Genomic DNA, 18,710 nt, shown 5'->3' on the forward strand with positions numbered 1-18,710 from the left:
TGAACAAAAGACATGACTTTATTCTCCTTTCATGGTTATAATCTATACATGTATCCTTCTTTTTTTACATGTATCTCTTTGTAAAGTGTTTATTTAATGTTTCTATGCTTTGGCAATGTAAAGATCCTTTTTTATCATGCCAATAAAGCCATTTTGAATCTTAAATCTATATGGTGCAGACGCACTTCTGACGACTTGAGTTTGAATCCGGCCCCAGTATCCTTTGCCGATACTGTACCCCTCTCTCCACCCTGTACTTTCCTGTTGTCTCCTTGCATAATGTATTTCAAATAAAATGCCCCTGGTGGTGACGTGAACTGGTTCTTCATGTTGGAGGGAGGAGTTGTTTCAGTAGGTGATTGTTGACGTCAACGAACCGCGAGAGCAAGTTGAGGAATCACACGTAGAGGTCTAATTTCGAATCGATCTTGCGGTACTTTGACATCATCCGTCCGTCGGTTCTTACAGCGCCGCATGAAGTCAAACACGTGTAAAATTGCTGACCTCCGAGCACTCGTCTCTGCTCCTCGACATAATGGAGCAGCTGTATTTGCAAATACAAACAAATGAAACGAGTTTGCACGAACATAAATGTGATCTTTGAAGCGTTCAGAGTAGCAGTCACATGTAAACATAGGTCGCACTTTTGACGTAGGTGCGAACTCTGGCGCATACTCTGTGACGTTGCCTGCTTAAACATCCGTTTGTCTCACTTTACATGCAACCGTGCAACCGAAGATTTTCAAGATCTCCACTCTGGCCGGAGTTTTTAGAAACAATCGGTTTCAGAGGCGAGTTCTCCATTTGCGTGTAAACGATGGGCACAAACGAATGTAAATCTCTCAGTTTTTAAAAATAACCATGTACGTGTAAACAGAGCCTTAGAGAGGAGCACGTTCAAATAATCTGCCAATCGATCTAGTAATTACGACCAGCTGTCAACAATCAGCAATCAGGCGTCCACCTGATCGGCATCAGTGGAAGCATATATAAACATGCAGCCAACTCACCTACGTTCTTCAATAGTTCTTAGCATGGCCGGAGGGCCTGGGAGTGGCTGAATCCATGACAAGGAAAAAAAAGGGGAATTAACTCTAAATTTCCACTGAACCCCTCACCACAGCTTTCCTTTACTCTGCGTGAGCATGCCTCCATCAGTGGCACAGACTCAGCCAGCACAGGCTTCTCTATCTAATTCTCTCCTCTGTCCATGGCCCGACTGTAGCGCGAGACTGTCTTCCTCACCTCCCTTCTTCCACCCTATCCCCACAAGCGTGAGGCTGCCTCCGCTACCTGCACAGGTCCGAATGTCTTGGGGCTTTTTTCTTGGGGCACTAGGCTCGCTTGCTGCGGTCCGATCCTGACTGTGATCGTATCTGAATACCGGCGCCCCCCGCAGCATCGGTCTGGTTTTACCGTCACTCGAGTACATCAAACCCCGGTTCACTTGAGCAGTCTCGCGTCATCACCATTGCGCTCGTATAATAAGTTTTTTGTTCTCATGCAGGCCGGGGGAGCGACGGCATCGCATCTGTTTTTGAATGCAGAGTTTCTCAGTTGGCATGTTGATCTTGCGTTGTGAAAACGATCAATGTCATCGACCAAGGCGCATGCGCAGCTTGCTTTGCTTCCCGGACGGGTTGCGCGCCTGGTTCTGAGATACTTGTGTTCGCTCAGACTGTGCCACAGTTCTATTGCAATCGAGCTCAGGCCACATCCCTCAGGCAGTCTCGGGTTTGGTCAAGTGGCGGTAGCCCGGTGCGCTCCTGGCTTCGCATGACAGCTTTATAGACAGATTTAATGACCAACATGTGCATAATTAAAGGGGAGTTCATTTTAATGATCTTTTTTAAGCCACCAAGTAAAGTTATTTGCGTTTTTTGTTTAAGTTAAATACATATTTTCTTAAACATATTTTTAGAAAATATTTGCAATGATTTTGAATGACGTGTAAAGGTTTGGACTAAAATCTTGTCGCTTTTACAACATTTTCACCAGCAGGTGGCGCCATATTCAGGTGTTTCGAGTTTGTCGAAATGGTGAATCTTTTTGTCAAAACAATTAATTTACTGTAACTGATTTGAAGCTTCGAAAAGCATCTGTATTTATTGCCCAGTCTCGAGCAGCGTTTAGTGACGCTGAAAGACAAAAAGCCTTTCGTGACAATTAATGATGCCTGCTTAAAAGATTAAGTTCAAGAGAATGATTTGTTTAAAGCGAACAGGTTGAACCATTAGGCTACTCCAAATTGGACTGAATCATTTTTAAAACGATGGCGTCTCCAAACAGCATGATCTAACGTTACTCGATTTCAGGTGTGCTTAACAGTCACTCTGACTCAGAATAAGACAATATTCCACTGCATAATCTATTTACCATACAGACCTTTCATTACAGCTCCCAGTTACTTCAACATTACACTAAACTGAGACCATGTTGTTAATGAGTATGCACGTTCCTGACAGCACGCATACTGATACAACGGTTACCAAGCCACCGGTAGACTGAATCCAGAACAGTTTCCTTCGGACGCATCCGACAATGAGCCAAAATATGCATAGGCACTCAGAATAGTACACGTTCGACAACAGTAAGCTGCCGTGCTGTTTATCCTTGAATTGAAGAGATTACCGATGGGCAAAATGTAAGTCAACATTTAACTTAAAATGTATAGACAATTGTATTGCTATAGCCAGTTATATTCAACAGTGTTTATTAAAACATGTAACGTTAACATGTATTAAACAGGAGGATTAATATAAAACAGTGATTACTCACTCGCATGTACCTGAAGTTTTTGACGCATACAAATGTTTTGGTTTGCACAATTTACTTACGAATGTGTAAGCTTTACTGTGTTTCTTTAAAAAACATAAACTTTAACAAATATGGCCATGGGCAATTAATCTTTATATCTTTAGATTCTGCCGTCATGCCTCACTTCTACCACGGACAATATAATATGACTGTCGACTTGACTTCTGCACTTTCTGCACGTCCGATGCTGTGACCATGAAGCCCCGTCGGATGCTGCGAGAGCCCTCCCGGTTGAACGGCTAAACTCGATCCCGAATCACGCTCGCGCTGCGCGTCCCGTTCAACTGCTGGCGGGGCTTACCCGTCCGACGCTGTGAGCATTAATCCCTGTCGGATGCTGCGAGAGCCCTCCCGGTTGAACGGTCACGCTCGATTATGCAAATACCTTCTCCTCCCTTCACTTTTTGGGGGGGTTAATTTCACATAATGTCTCTACTACTGCAACGCTGATGTTGAAGTTTTTGGGGGGCTACCAATACAACCTCAGGCTGCTGTCCGACATTAGTTTGCAATTTTGGGGTGTGTTCTGGGTTCGGGCCTAATACAGACCCCGGAGCCTTCTCTTTGTGGGGGAGTGCTCTGGGCTCGGGTCAAATACCGAGCTCAGAGCCCTCTCCTCGGACAGCACGCCAAATACGCATATCATTAATTCTATCTGACTTATTTGTAAGTGTGAACTCTTTAATATATTATATTGACATATAATGTAACAAGGATTGTTAAAATCGTTTCTTTCTCCTGACTGTGACGTGATTAGCATGTGATTCAGCTTAGAAAAGAATGAAAGACATCACCAAAAGGTCTATGTGCCATCAGTAGTTTAATAATAATATTATGAGCAACGAGAACACTTTTGTGCACAAAGAAAACCAAAATAATGATTATAAAACGGCTCGTTCTGGTTCTTCATTCTGATTGGTTGAAACGCGTTCTAAGTCGTGATAAAATACACCGGTAAACCCACGGTTCAGACCGCATCACAAGCATCACTGCGCCACTGTTGCTGCGTACTGATTTATGAAAATAAACACCACAGTCTTTAATCATTTTAAATTTTTTCTACATTTGCACAATTATGGCGATATCCAGATAAATGTCAATAAATATTGTTGAGTCATTGAGTATAATGGGACAATCACAATTTTACCAAAAATACCAAAAAATGGTTTATGAAGACACCCGGGATAAGTGATTTGTGATCAAACTGTAACTTTGTGATAACTAACCCTTCAAGTGTTTATTGAAATTAAACGTGACATCAAACTGCAAACCTAACCTAGCAAATTATTGTTTTATGTTGAAATTGTATATAGCTAATCACAATTGGAGTTTTTTATCGTATGCGCGAATTCAACATTAGAAGCTCTTTCCTGGAAAGTGTGGGTGGCTCTTAAAAGAGCCTTTGGGTTCAGATTGGGTACTCTCGGCTTTACTTGGAGCTCGTGTATTTGGTGACGGCCTTTGTTCCCTCAGACACGGCGTGTTTGGCGAGTTCACCGGGCAGCAGGAGACGCACGGCGGTCTGGATCTCTCTCGAGGTGATGGTGGAGCGCTTGTTATAGTGAGCGAGACGAGAAGACTCACCGGCGATGCGCTCAAAGATGTCGTTGACGAAAGAGTTCATGATGCCCATCGCCTTTGAAGAAATGCCGGTGTCGGGATGAACCTGCTTCAGGACTTTGTACACGTAGATGGCGTAACTCTCCTTCCTGGACCTCTTGCGCTTCTTTCCACTCTTGGCGGCGCTCTTGGTGACGGCTTTCTTTGAGCCCTTCTTCGGCGCGGGCTTTGCTGGCTCAGGCATGATGATGCTTTAAATCTCAGAAGAAACTGAATAATCTTGAGGTCGCGTGCAGGGTTATTTATCCCCAGCTCTATGTAAATGTACAGCAAACAAGGCCCGTGGTCTGATTCGATGTCTTTGTTGGCCCAACCCCTAAAATGTTTCTATTGGTCAGCTTAGAGTTTGACGCGTAAGAAGGAGAACCAATTAAAGCCGACTTACATCCAGTCTTTCATTTGAACGCCCTTCCCCCATCCTCTTGATTTTTCTTTGTTCTCATTTCCCGCTCTTTAACTCGTTTCTCTTTTATTTTAGTAATATTCCACTGAGGGAAATAATTTGGTTCTTCAATATAATGTGCGGAATTTCCTATTTAATTATTAAACGAATATTGTAGAGAGTATAACAGCCATGCCAGTGCGTTTTTTAATGTTGAAAATCATTTTCTTCCCAACAGCTCTTCACTAACGTATAGCTATAAACAAACATTTTTATATCCTAAACAAACTACCCTGTAATTTCGCTTTTGCTCATATAATCTTTATGTTCTCGTATTGCAATTATCTGGACCACAAACGCGTTTTTAAACGGCGAGTTGAACACCCTCGTCAAAACAATAAACAATCCCAAAGAGGAATAAAGAAAGAACATAATCACTAATCGAGGGATTTGTGCTCAATGAAAGAAGGTTTCAATAAATAGTTCAACACAAACATAAACAAAAGTGATCTTAAATCGGTGTCAGAAAGTGTACGTATTATGAGGAACGCAACTGAATGAACCACATTAAGACTCAAGAAATATAATTTGAAGGTTCATCTCTTTGTGTGATAATGTGGGTGGCTCTTAAAAGAGCCGTTGGGTTTTGTTTGTCCTTTAATCGTTTAACCTCCGAAACCGTACAGTGTGCGTCCCTGTCTCTTCAGCGCGTACACGACATCCATGGCGGTGACGGTCTTTCTCTTGGCGTGCTCGGTGTAGGTGACAGCGTCACGGATAACATTCTCCAGAAACACCTTCAACACACCGCGGGTCTCCTCGTAGATAAGACCGGAGATACGCTTGACACCACCACGACGAGCGAGACGACGGATGGCGGGTTTGGTGATACCCTGAATGTTATCACGCAGAACTTTACGATGACGCTTAGCGCCTCCTTTTCCGAGTCCTTTACCGCCTTTGCCTCTTCCAGACATGGTAACCTGTTCAGGATGAGCTGTACAAAGAATGTAACAAAGTTGTCATGGCAGAGAGGACTTTTACTTTTGTCTACAGGACCTAGTAGAAAACACACACACGAGGGCGGGGTCAGCATTCACGTGATAGCGTCACAATTATTTTCCTCACAATTTGCTGCTCCACCCCCTCCAAAGGCTTCAGTAAATTGCTTCACAAACAATGCAACTTTTATAAAGGACAATGTTGAAGATTTGCAAAGAAATTAAAGCAATATTAAACTATAAACTAGATGTTAGCAATGACAGCGATGTTGCGCAGTAGAAAACATTCACGCGCTGGCATCTCCTTAGTTTCTATATAGCATCATTTTTTAATATCATATTTAGCAATTATAGTAACTGCTTTCAATATAAACCAATTGAATTCGGTTTTAACTTGCAACTTTCCCGCAGCGAGTCTTTTGGCTATGACATGTATGGCGATAAGAAACGATGTTGTAATCATTAAATCATCATGGGTTTAACGGCACTGCTTAATTCAGTTAAAGGGATATATACACATCTGTGCTTTACGCTTTAGCGCATTCATCTCCCGGTTAACTTACGGGCTCATCTTGCATAACGTTAATATCACAAAACAATGGAAATCGTTTCATTCAGTGGATTTGGTGGCTCTTAAAAGAGCCGTTTGGGTTTAATTCTGTAACGCGGTCTTAAGCACGTTCTCCGCGGATACGGCGAGCCAGTTGGATGTCTTTGGGCATGATGGTGACTCTCTTGGCGTGGATGGCGCACAAGTTCGTGTCCTCGAACAGACCAACAAGGTAAGCTTCACTGGCCTCCTGCAGTGCTCCAATGGCTGCGCTCTGGAAACGCAGATCTGTCTTGAAGTCCTGCGCAATTTCACGGACCAAACGCTGGAACGGCAGTTTGCGGATCAGCAATTCCGTTGATTTCTGATAACGGCGAATCTCTCTAAGAGCCACGGTGCCGGGCCTGTAACGATGAGGCTTCTTCACTCCACCGGTGGCCGGGGCGCTCTTACGGGCGGCTTTAGTAGCGAGCTGCTTCCTTGGGGCTTTGCCTCCAGTAGATTTACGAGCGGTCTGCTTTGTTCTTGCCATTGCTGATGAGATCTCTCAAGCGTTCTTAACGGAACAATGAGCGTTAGGTCCCTGCTGCCTGATTTTAAGGACTTGAATGCGAACTACGTCAGCGAAACAGAGACATGTGCTTGGCTAATGTGTGACGCCTGCTAAAGACAGAGGACCAATGGCTGCGCGATATCTGTTCAAAAGAAAATGGCGGGAGAGTGCGTTTCCTTTGTTCAGTTATTTGTTTACCCAAAGATGTTTCACCTCAAAGACTTCACTGGAAATTACATTACATATGAACTTTTACTGGAAAATAACAAAGACAATTTCCTGGTTAACAATATCCTCATGCTTGGGAATTTTTTTGTACATAAATCAAAATACCAAAAGGTGATACCGAGGTTTTATGCATTTCATGGTGAATTTGTTTCATTTATAAAAGCCCTTAAAGTGATTAAGAAGAAAAATGCAACTAGTCTTTTGTCCATCATATATGAATATGATTTAGAAGAAAAACCCTAGCCCCTAATTCATTTAATTATTATATACATCTGCACCTGGTTTGTAAGTTTCATGTTAACAACTATTATTATTGCCTAAATGCTTGTGCATAATTATTTGTTTAATAAAAAAAAGTTTTATTAGGAGATTAAAGGGATAGTTCACCCACAAAAAAAAAAGGTTCATATGTGTTTAGATATATTGGGACTTTTGCTGTTTAGCACAGTAGCTGACAGAAAATCTTAATCTTATACATCTAGCTGTATTTTTATCAGCTTTTTTATCATCTGCGTGATTATTTTTCAAAGTATTCTTTTTCTCTCTCTCTCTCTCTCACACAGACATCTGGAAACGTTTTCTCTGAATCAGAAAGCATCACATCCTTTAATAAAAATGTAGCAAAATGACAAACTGCAATACATACTTGGAGAAACTTTAATAATGTGAAATCTGTCTGTCATGACAAAAAGGGTTTCCATTAAAATATAGCCACGACATGGAAACAACCAAAACATTATGAAGCATTAAATCACTGCTGATGACTACAAGATGAAACGTTTGTCCTTCAAGCTACAATTTTAATCTAAAAGTTTTAATACAGATTTTAGAAGTGAAAGCTCTGATTGAGCAACAAGAACAAACTCAGAATTTGATCACTTATTTTAAGTACAGATAAGCACATACTGCTTATAAACAAGTATTAGTTGATTGCACACAGTATGTGTTGATTAATCATGCTTTCGCACTATTGATACACATTATAACATTGAATCTCAACTACATTCATTCGGCTCTCTTATGGATCGATTGGGTGGCTTTTAAAAAAGCCTTTGTGTTTAAGTGAACTAGTGTTCATTTATTTGGTCTTGGCGGGCTTCTCGGTCTTCTTGGGCAACAGCACAGCCTGGATGTTGGGCAGCACGCCGCCCTGAGCGATGGTCACACCGCCCAGAAGTTTGTTCAGCTCCTCGTCATTGCGCACCGCCAACTGCAGATGACGGGGAATGATGCGAGTCTTCTTGTTGTCACGAGCGGCGTTTCCGGCCAACTCCAGAATCTCAGCAGTCAGATACTCGAGCACTGCGGCCAGATAGACGGGAGCACCGGCACCGACACGCTCAGCATAGTTGCCTTTACGGAGAAGTCTGTGAACACGGCCGACGGGGAACTGCAACCCAGCTCTGGATGAGCGAGTCTTGGCCTTCGCTCTCGCCTTACCGCCGGTTTTACCTCTGCCGCTCATTTTAGATTTGATCTAACAAACACAAACTCACAAGAGAAATGTAAGTTCTGATGCTGGAGCCTCTTGTATTAAACCCGTCTGTCAGTCACCTATTGGTTGGAGTCTGTTAAACCTGTAAACCAATCAGTAAACTTCCCTCCAAACTTCAACCCCACCCCCTTAGTCTGCATGCATCTTAATACAGTTAAAAGAAATGAAATATTTTGTTAAACAAATTAACATGATTATGTACTGCATTGTTGTTTTAATATTCTTATTCTACGGACCCACATATATAATATTTACCTTTGTTTTTTTGTCAGCAAATATATTTAATTTTAGTTTAAATTTAATTTATTAATACATTGCTATAGCTATAATTAGGTCCAGTCTCAGATTAAAATGTGATCTTGGAAACAATGAATATATATTAACATATAATAAGGCCAATGCCAAAGATCCACAGCAGTATTTTTTATTTTTTTTGTAAGGTATATGCTTGTTAAAACTACTTAAATGTCCTAAAACAACTAATAACCTAACTCTGGTTAAATTAAAACCCTGTTTGGTTATTCACCCCTTTATGATTAGAAACAGCCATCTAAGTACTTAACTGTGCCAGCTCTCACACGGGTTCATTTAACCGTTCAAATTAAAGTAGAGTAAAGTATAAAGACATCATTACATGCAGATCTGAAACTCTTTCATGAGGTGGTGGGTGGCTCTTAAAAGAGCCGTTTGTTTCCAGAGCAAAACACTTCAGCTGGTGACTTTACTTCTTTTTGGGTGCGGCCTTTTTAGGTTTGGCTGCTTTAGGCTTTGCCGCCTTGGGCTTCGCAACCTTCGCCTTTTTGGGGCTCTTTGTTGCTTTCTTAGGAGCCGCAGGCTTCTTTGCTTTCTTGGGGCTCTTGGTTGCCTTCTTTGGGCTTTTGGTTGCCTTCTTGGGGCTCTTGGTCGCCTTCTTAGCGGCTGTGGCAGCGGGCTTCTTCACCTTCTTCGGAGATTTCTTTGCGGCGGTCTTCTTTGCTGCAGCAGTTTTGGGCTTCTTGGCAGCTGCGGGCTTTTTGGCTGCGGGCTTCTTTGCTTTAGGAGCGGCCTTCTTGGTCTCTGTTTGCTTCTTGTTCAGCTTGAATGAGCCAGACGCGCCGGTTCCTTTAGTCTGAACCAATGTGCCTTTAGTCACCAGACCCTTGATGGCGATCTTGACGCGAGAGTTGTTCTTCTCCACGTCGTAGCCGGCGGCGGCAAGCGCTTTCTTCAGGGCAGCGAGGGACACGCCGCTTCTCTCTTTGGAGGCTGTCACAGCTTTGACGACGAGCTCGCTCACGCTCGGACCCGTTTTCTTCGCCTTGGCTGCAGTTTTCTTCTTGGGCGCTTTGGCTGGTGGAGCAGCTGGAGCTGGAGCGGTTTCTGCCATTCTTCTAAATAGATCTGAACTGTCAAAAGAACTGAACTCGATCAGTAATGCTGGACTGCAGAGAGGCGCCGCGCGCTTATACAACACATGAGAACCTTATAGACTCAGTCTGTCTGTGACTGCGCGCCTTCTCGAGTCGCGAGTGATTGTGTTTTCTCCTCTAAAATATCGAACAAAAAACGGGGTGTTTAAGAAGTTTAACGAGGTGAAAACAGATTCAGAGCTTTATTTAGAGACCAAACTTCACGGCAGTAAACACTTTATTTTGGCACAATCAGATCAAATGCACGCTGAGCATCTGTCTCTGGATAAAGCACAAGACGAAATTCATGTGATTTGTGGTTTTGCAATGATGTTGTAATCTCTATAATCATTTTGATTATTTAATACTATTTAGAAGCGTATTAGTTACAATTTAATATGTTATTTATTTGTATTTCCCTTTGTTAAACATCTCTGTTTATTGCCCTTTTCTCCCAGTAGTGTTTGATAGTATTGTACATGCATGCAACGTCTTTCATAGATTTTTTGCTTTTTTTAAAGAAGGAAAAATTGAAAAATATTTGTAGTATTCAAACAAATAATGTTGATTGATTATAATATGTTTTTATGTTAAATATGTTAAAACACAAGTTTAGACAGAGCCAGAATATTAAACAACATTAAGATATCTTTCATTTTAATCTTTGTTTCATTACACACGTCTAAGTCAACAGATTCACTAATAGATCTACAAATATTTTATTATGTAATAATAAAATAATGATTCTGTCATCTTTAAAAAGTAATTTTCACCCCCTTCAAGTGGGTTACAATGAACCATGATCTTACCTATTTAGTTTTTCTTTATCATTTCAGTTCATCTTTCTCCAGAGGAATCCTCAACAAAACCAAAGAGAGGTTTCCAAGCTTTATTTAATTCCTCCGTAAAAGAAAAACACATATCCCAGTACAGATTATAATGTTAATTATATTTATTTACTGAAGTTCCCCCTAAAGGTGCAGAGTAAAGCCTTTGAATGACTTTAACTGTGACAAAATTAAGTATCTGACAGACAAAACACATGATAATAAAATTGTAAACCCTGTTTAGAAGTTATATTTTATTTGAATTGCTTTAGATAAAAGCATCTGCAGGTCCGTAGCCAGCCTATTGAAAGGGGGGGTTCTTTTTTCAAAAAGTGGACCTTTTTTGCAGTTTTTCCTCCTCCATTTGTATTTAATTATGAGCAGGGCCGTACGCAGGATTTTATAAATACCGAGGTCCATATATGTATTTTTCTAGGTCATGCACCACAGGAAAAAATCTTATTTCTCTGCTCTACATATATGAATTTAAAAAAAAATCTGACAACCAAAGAATCAAATAACTATAGATTTCAAACCATGTCAGTATGCAGAAGATTTGTGTTGGTCATTAGGAATGCATTGTAATAACTATTTTACCATCCTGGGCACACTGGGTTATGTCAGTAAAGTAAACATAGGCTTACTGAATATAGGATAATTTTAGTGAATGAACTAAAGGCTATCAATAATTAGTTTATTAAATTAATTCAAAATATACGCACCCTATTATTATACACTTTATATGCTTAAATACAACATCAGTAATGCAGGGAACTTCAATTTTATAAAATGGGTCGGCCGAGGCTACTTTAGGGGGTCCATATCCCATGAAAGAAAACTGTGATTATTAAAAAAGCATACATGAATCTACGATTACTTCACATTACCACATTAGATAAATATTATTCTTGCCCTGCATGCATTTTACTAACTGTGTAAGATGTAAACACAATGCAAGCCTTAATTTTAAACTTCTCACATCCGATTTACTGTCTGTTAATTAAGCAAAAGGCTTCTTGTTAACTGCAGTAACTTTAGTAAAAGTTGTTCAGAAAATTACAATTCCATGATAAACCTTAAACTTAATTTTAATAGCAGAGCTCAACGGCTCAACACTACAGGAAGAAGTTAAAAGTAAGTTATTTATTGGGCTTTAAGACCGAATGCAATAAAATGTTTAAGCCAAAAGATGAACGTGCGCCCATTTAAACTCCGTGCACGCGCATTACCGGTGGATGAAGCGTTGTACCGCGCACGTGATGCGTCACGTTTTCCGTTTTCAAGTTCAACAGTGAATCTAATCATACAGTAAAAAAGACATCTTAAAGAATTAAAGAGTGGCATTGAATTTAGTTAATAAATACGCTGAATAACGGGAAGTAAATTACTGGAGGGAGTTAAAGCAACGCATTAAATTTGGACATTCATGTGGCTCAGCTGCAGTAATGTTTCTTGTCTTGTCACCTTGACAATCACTGCATTTCATATTTCTCGTCATTAAACGGCTGTATAATAGTCAGCGTTTGATTACTTACAACTTTCTTGCGCTTCCACTAAAGGCGCATCTGATCCCTGTGTTGCACCTTTGTCTGCCTGGTTTGATTGGTCATCTCGGAATAATTTTGACTTTATCTTACTTAATGGGGTGCAGCTCAGACCTGTTGGCATGTGACATCACACTACTGCGAGATCTATTTAGAAGCATACTGAGTCATTTACGATTGAATCGGTCTCGCGGTGCTAAGACGTCACATGCCGATTGGTCTGCGCAGTGCAGCCAGAAGTCAAACGAGCACTGAGCATTGAGTCAAATAAAACGAGCGTCAGAAAATGACCGAAATCCGGACCTCGTGGACCTCAATGGTGAGTACGGTCATGCGTCCAGCTTCAATAATGTGTCAGGAACACAGAATATTTGTCAGAAGCATTGATTAAAACAATGATGACAATAATCACGCGAAAAAACGACTTAAATTCTGGACCTTTTGGCAGTGAGGGGGGGTTCGTTCGAACCACCCGAACCCCCCCTGCCTACGGGCTTGTAGTAAAATGCATGCAGGGCAAGAATAATATTTATCTAATGTGGTAATGTGAAGTAATCGTAGATTCATGTATGCTTTTTTAATAATCACAGTTTTCTTTCATGGGATATGGACCCCCTAAAGTAGCCTCGGCCGACCCATTTTATAAAATTGAAGTTCCCTGCATTACTGATGTTGTATTTAAGCATATAAAGTGTATAATAATAGGGTGCGTATATTTTGAATTAATTTAATAAACTAATTATTGATAGCCTTTAGTTCATTCACTAAAATTATCCTATATTCAGTAAGCCTATGTTTACTTTACTGACATAACCCAGTGTGCCCAGGATGGTAAAATAGTTATTACAATGCATTCCTAATGACCAACACAAATCTTCTGCATACTGACATGGTTTGAAATCTATAGTTATTTGATTCTTTGGTTGTCAGATTTTTTTTTAAATTCATATATGTAGAGCAGAGAAATAAGATTTTTTCCTGTGGTGCATGACCTAGAAAAATACATATATGGACCTCGGTATTTATAAAATCCTGCGTACGGCCCTGCTCATAATTAAATACAAATGGAGGAGGAAAAACTGCAAAAAAGGTCCACTTTTTGAAAAAAGAACCCCCCCTTTCAATAGGCTGGCTACGGACCTGTACTAACTGTGTAAGATGTAAACACAATGCAAGCCTTAATTTTAAACTTCTCACATCCGATTTACTGTCTGTTAATTAAGCAAAAGGCTTCTTGTTAACTGCAGTAACTTTAGTAAAAGTTGTTCAGAAAATAAAAATTCCATGATAAACCTTAAACTTACTTTTAATAGCAGAGCTCAACGGCTCAACACTACAGGAAGAAGTTGCAAGTAAGTTATTTATTGGGCTTTAAGACTGAATGCAATAAAATGTTTAAGCCAAAAGATGAACGTGCGCCCATTTAAACTCCGTGCACGCGCATTACCGGTGGATGAAGCGTTGTACCGCGCACGTGATGCGTCGCGTTTTCCGTTTTCAAGTTCAACAGTGAATCTAATCATACAGTAAAAAAAGATATCTTAAAGAATTAAAGAGTGGCATTGAATTTTGTTAATAAACACACTGAATAACGGGAAGTAAATTACTGGAGGGAGTTAAAGCAGCGCATTAAATTTGGACATTCATGTGGCTCAGCTGCAGTAATGTTTCTTGTCTTGTCACCTTGACAATCACTGCATTTCATATTTCTCGTCATTAAACGGCTGTATAATAGTCAGCGTTTGATTACTTACAACTTTCTTGCGCTTCCACTAAAGGCGCATCTGATCCCTGTGTTGCACCTTTGTCTGCCTGGTTTGATTGGTCATCTCGGAATAATTTTGACTTTATCTTACTTAATGGGGTGCAGCTCAGACCTGTTGGCATGTGACATCACACTACTGCGAGATCTATTTAGAAGCATACTGAGTCATTTACGATTGAATCGGTCTCGCGGTGCTAAGACGTCACATGCCGATTGGTCTGCGCAGTGCAGCCAGAAGTCAAACGAGCACTGAGCATTGAGTCAAATAAAACGAGCGTCAGAAAATGACCGAAATCCGGACCTCGTGGACCTCAATGGTGAGTACGGTCATGCGTCCAGCTTCAATAATGTGTCAGGAACACAGAATATTTGTCAGAAGCATTGATTAAAACAATGATGACAATAATCACGCGAAAAAACGACTTAAATTCTGGACCTTTTGGCAGTGAGGGGGGGTTCGTTCGAACCACCCGAACCCCCCCTGCCTACGGGCTTGATCTGCCTAATGCATGAATGTTTAAGAGAAAGACTAAAATTACATTCAGGGGTTAAGCAACAGATGTCCGCCCACAGCGTTACACCCTCAGTTTCTAGTACATCTATAACGTTTCCTCACAGCTGTGTCTGAATCATTTGATTTCTCTTTTCAGTAAATGTAACAACAACTAGTTGTGATTCAGAGCTCAGAAAATGTCAAGCGTTGTGAGTTATAGTTTACTGTTGATGATCTGTTTCAGCTACTCATTACAAGATCCACATTTGAAAGGTATGTATTTGTTTTATTGCTCTAAAATATGTTATTTACACTACTAACAGTAAAAGTTTGTTATTGAAAAAAATAAATTAAGCAAAAATATAAATGTTGTCTTTTTGTGTTTGAACATTTGGTTTGTGAGTTAAACATTTGCTGTTAAATTGTTTTTTAAATGATGCGTCACTGAATCTTACATTGTCAAGAACTCAATAAAATAAAGATTAAACAACCTAACACACACACACACACACACACACACACACACACACACACACACACACACACACACACACACACACACACACACACACACACACACACACAAAACATATTTAGTATAAAAGTGTAACTAATTGTGAACTTTATTTGGTTTGATACAGATTAAATGTTTATAAAGTATACTTTTTTTTCAGTTTTGTTTCATTGCACTTAATCATCCTACTCATCTTTAATATTCAATAAAATGCATTGAGTCTTCTGTGTTAGGCTGTATTTAATACTCATACCTTGCACACTAAACAAAAGCTGTGATAAATCATGACTTACATTTAAATACTTACATTAACACTTACAATATATTTAATCTGTTAAAAAAACATTTACTTTTATTTTGGTATTTACTTCCTCATTGGTCATGTGATGTCTAATCTTAGAGTAAATAACAAGTCTGAACTGAATATATTTAGGAAGTACAGAGACAAAAAACAAAGTCTTAGCAGTTTAATTTCTTCATGAACAGCTACGATGGTAAAGGGACATCTTGGGGGAAACGCCAGCATCCAGTGTGCTACTGAAGACAAGAATCAGCATGGGGTTTACATGTATAGAATGCACCAGAAGAAACAAAACCACAGAGAATCTTCTTCTTTTATTATGACGGCACTTTTGATCTTAATGAAGATGCAAATGTCAAAATAATAAGAAGTGGTACGTTTCCCGGCTTCACCATCACTTTCTTAAACCTGACTGTGACAGACAGCGCCCAATACTGGTGTGAATTCAATCAAGAAGAGAAAATCACATTTAGCATGATCACGTTTTTATCAGTGACGGGTAAGTGCATGCTGGCATAAGTTTATTATAAAACATATATGAACATATTTCATGTGTTGACTGTAAGGATTAGACCGAAATCTGATGTGAACATTATATTTTTGTGCAAGTGAAATATTTATGTCAACACCACCATTCAAAACATTCAAGGCAAATATTAAGCCATATGTATTTCTCTAATTAAACTTCAGCTGTCTTATGATTAAAGTTACAAATCTAAGATTGTTCCAACATTAGGAGGGAGAGATGACAACATGCTGTTTTACTTGTAGATCAGTAACACCTGATGGAGATCCTGCCCATAACTGTGACTGTCCAGGGACACGAGCCTCTTATGAAGAACTTCACAAAATCAAAATCTCTTCACATTTTGACCATGTGTCTATTCAGAGGATACCAGAGCAATAAAAAAGCTCCACAGTTGTTTTTAAACTACACATGGGTGACTATTTATTTAAAACAGTCATGTTGCATCCCATTCATTTTGACTATTGATTCTATATAGTTTCAAATAAAAACAATGCTTCTAAATGTATGTATTTGTGCACCATTATGTACATGTTTGGGATATTCGACAAATAATATAGTGACAGCTAATTAAAGTTTGCTGAAATTAAAGTTTATTGCTGTTTGTTAGATCAATATGAATGTTAAATATTCTTATAAAATTGTATACTACTGTACACGTCCAGGACTTGAACTTGTGTTAAAGATGAGCCTTGAGTACTTTAGTTGAAGTGGATTTAACTGGAGCAAATACACTGCACTGCAAAAAAAATATATACATATATATTACTTAGTATTTTTGTCTTGTTTTCAGTACAAATATCTAAAAATTCTTACGTAAATATTTATTTTCCTGATTAGCAAAATGACATTACAAAATAAGTCTATTTTTAGACAAAAAATATTCAATTTAGGTGAATTTGTGTTTAAAATAAGATAATAATAATAATAATAATAATAATAATAATAATAATAATAATAATAATAAATAAAAATCTGCCAATGTGTTAAGTATTTTTTTCTTGAATTGTGTTTGCCCTATTGGCAGCTTTTTTATTTATTAATGTACTTATTGTTTGCTTATTTTAAGCAGAAATTCACTTAAACTATATTTTTTGTCTAAAAACTATAAATATTTTCTTATGTCACATCTTAATTTAAGAATCCACAGATGAAATGGTGGATTTTTACATTTAGGTATTCAATCATCAAATATAATTTGATGCCTCAAACAACAGAGGCAAGCAGACTAAGCGGGTGGGGCTAAAGTTTGGAGGGAAGTTTACTGATTGGTTTACAGTTTTAACAGACTCCAACCAATAGGCGACTGACAGACGGATACAAATACGAGAGGCTCCAGCTGCAGAACTTACATTTCTCTTGTGAGTTTGTGTGAAAGATCAGAGATAAAATGAGTGGCAGAGGTAAAACCGGCGGTAAGGCGAGAGCGAAGGCCAAGACTCGCTCATCCAGAGCTGGGTTGCAGTTCCCCGTCGGTCGTGTTCACCGTCTTCTGCGTAAAGGTAACTATGCTGAGCGTGTTGGTGCCGGCGCTCCCGTCTATCTGGCCGCAGTGCTCGAGTATCTGACCGCTGAGATCTTGGAGCTGGCTGGCAACGCTGCTCGTGACAACAAGAAGACTCGTATTGTTCCTCGCCACCTCCAGCTGGCCATTCGCAACGACGAGGAGCTGAACAAACTGTTGTCTGGTGTTACGATCGCCCAGGGCGGCGTCCTGCCCAACATCCAGGCGGTCCTGCTGCCAAAGAAGACCGAGAAGCCCGCCAAGACCAAATAAGCGAACACAAGTTCACTTAAAGGCGGAGTCCACGATGTGTGAAAGCCAATGTTGATATTTGAAATCACCCAAACAAACACGCCCCTACCCCAATAGAATCTGGACCTTCTGTTGATAGACCCACCCCACACATACGCAACCCGGCATTTGATTTGAGTTGATTGGCTATAAGTGTGTTTTGGTAGTCGGCCCGTCTCCTTTTCCAACGCGTTGTTCAAACATCGTGGACTCCGCCTTTAAACACAAATGGCTCTTTTAAGAGCCACCCACTTGATTCATAAGAGAGCAGAATGAATGTAGTTGAGATTCAACGTTATGGTGTATGAATTGTGCTAAAACATGATTAATCAACACATACTGTGTGCAATCAACAAATACTAATTAAGTGTACTTAATATAAAGTGATCAAATTCTAAGTTTGTTCTTGTTGCTCAATCAGAACTTTCACTGTGCTCTCTCAATTGTATGTGCTATAATGCCTGTATCAGTGATGAGTCAGTAAATATAAAAAATACAGATTGATGTATAAGATTAAGATTTTCTGTCAGCTCCGTTACTGTGCTAAACAGCAAAAGTGCAAATATATCTAAACAAATATGAACTATCCCTTTAATCTCTTAATAAAACTTTTATATTATTAAACAAATATTCATGTACAAACAATAAGGCAATAATAATATTTGTTAACATTAAACGTACAAACCAGGTGCAGATGTATAAAGCAACAATACACATACACAAAAATTATATATATATATAAATTAAATAATAATTAAATGCAAAAAAAAAATGAATTAGGGGCTAGGGTTTTTCTTCTAAATCATATTCATATATGATGGACAAAAGACTAGTTGCATTTTTCTTCTTAATCACTTTAAGGGCTTTTTTAGATGAAACTCACCATGAAATGCATAAAACCTTGGTATCAC

At 39.4% G+C, this 18,710-nt stretch overlaps 5 protein-coding genes, 1 long non-coding RNA gene and 1 pseudogene across 6 annotated transcripts; 2 read left to right on the forward strand and 5 right to left on the reverse strand.

Annotated features, from left to right (window-relative positions):
* Positions 1–4,199: 4,199 nt before the first annotated feature.
* Positions 4,200–4,693, reverse strand: LOC129431947 (histone H2B-like). The gene has a single exon (XM_055190069.2). It carries the CDS (start codon positions 4,619–4,621, stop codon positions 4,247–4,249), a length of 375 nt encoding a protein of 124 aa, XP_055046044.1. The 5' UTR covers positions 4,622–4,693; the 3' UTR covers positions 4,200–4,246.
* Positions 4,694–5,444: 751 nt separating this feature from the next.
* LOC129431966 (histone H4) lies at positions 5,445–5,823 on the reverse strand. The gene has a single exon (XM_055190089.2). It carries the CDS (start codon positions 5,794–5,796, stop codon positions 5,485–5,487), a length of 312 nt encoding a protein of 103 aa, XP_055046064.1. The 5' UTR covers positions 5,797–5,823; the 3' UTR covers positions 5,445–5,484.
* A 629-nt stretch (positions 5,824–6,452) lies between these two features.
* Positions 6,453–6,934, reverse strand: LOC129431925 (histone H3.3A). The gene has a single exon (XM_055190047.2). The coding sequence runs from the start codon at positions 6,900–6,902 to the stop codon at positions 6,492–6,494; it is 411 nt and encodes a 136-aa protein (XP_055046022.2). The 5' UTR covers positions 6,903–6,934; the 3' UTR covers positions 6,453–6,491.
* A 917-nt stretch (positions 6,935–7,851) lies between these two features.
* On the reverse strand, positions 7,852–8,652 carry LOC129431940 (histone H2A-like). Its single transcript, XM_055190063.2, has one exon. It carries the CDS (start codon positions 8,614–8,616, stop codon positions 8,230–8,232), a length of 387 nt encoding a protein of 128 aa, XP_055046038.1. The 5' UTR covers positions 8,617–8,652; the 3' UTR covers positions 7,852–8,229.
* Positions 8,653–9,209: 557 nt separating this feature from the next.
* On the reverse strand, positions 9,210–10,201 carry LOC129431919 (histone H1-like). The gene has a single exon (XM_055190041.2). It carries the CDS (start codon positions 10,010–10,012, stop codon positions 9,368–9,370), a length of 645 nt encoding a protein of 214 aa, XP_055046016.2. The 5' UTR covers positions 10,013–10,201; the 3' UTR covers positions 9,210–9,367.
* Positions 10,202–14,782: 4,581 nt separating this feature from the next.
* Positions 14,783–16,498, forward strand: LOC129431978 (uncharacterized). Its single transcript, XR_008639956.2, has 3 exons — positions 14,783–14,936; positions 15,664–15,977; positions 16,250–16,498. It is a non-coding gene; the product is annotated as an uncharacterized lncRNA (long non-coding RNA).
* Positions 16,499–17,394: 896 nt separating this feature from the next.
* Positions 17,395–18,710, forward strand: part of LOC129431932 (uncharacterized) — a 496,207-nt pseudogene continuing 494,891 nt past the window's right edge.

This window comes from Misgurnus anguillicaudatus, chromosome 1 (genome assembly GCF_027580225.2).
Source record: "Misgurnus anguillicaudatus chromosome 1, ASM2758022v2, whole genome shotgun sequence".
NCBI classification, from domain to species: domain Eukaryota; kingdom Metazoa; phylum Chordata; class Actinopteri; order Cypriniformes; family Cobitidae; genus Misgurnus; species Misgurnus anguillicaudatus.

Excerpts from the sequence above, each read along its gene's own strand:
- LOC129431947 (XM_055190069.2), bottom strand. The coding sequence starts at position 4,621 with ATGCCTGAGCCAGCAAAGCCCGCGCCGAAGAAGGGCTCAAAGAAAGCC.
- LOC129431966 (XM_055190089.2), bottom strand. The coding sequence starts at position 5,796 with ATGTCTGGAAGAGGCAAAGGCGGTAAAGGACTCGGAAAAGGAGGCGCT.
- LOC129431925 (XM_055190047.2), bottom strand. The coding sequence starts at position 6,902 with ATGGCAAGAACAAAGCAGACCGCTCGTAAATCTACTGGAGGCAAAGCC.
- LOC129431940 (XM_055190063.2), bottom strand. The coding sequence starts at position 8,616 with ATGAGCGGCAGAGGTAAAACCGGCGGTAAGGCGAGAGCGAAGGCCAAG.
- LOC129431919 (XM_055190041.2), bottom strand. The coding sequence starts at position 10,012 with ATGGCAGAAACCGCTCCAGCTCCAGCTGCTCCACCAGCCAAAGCGCCC.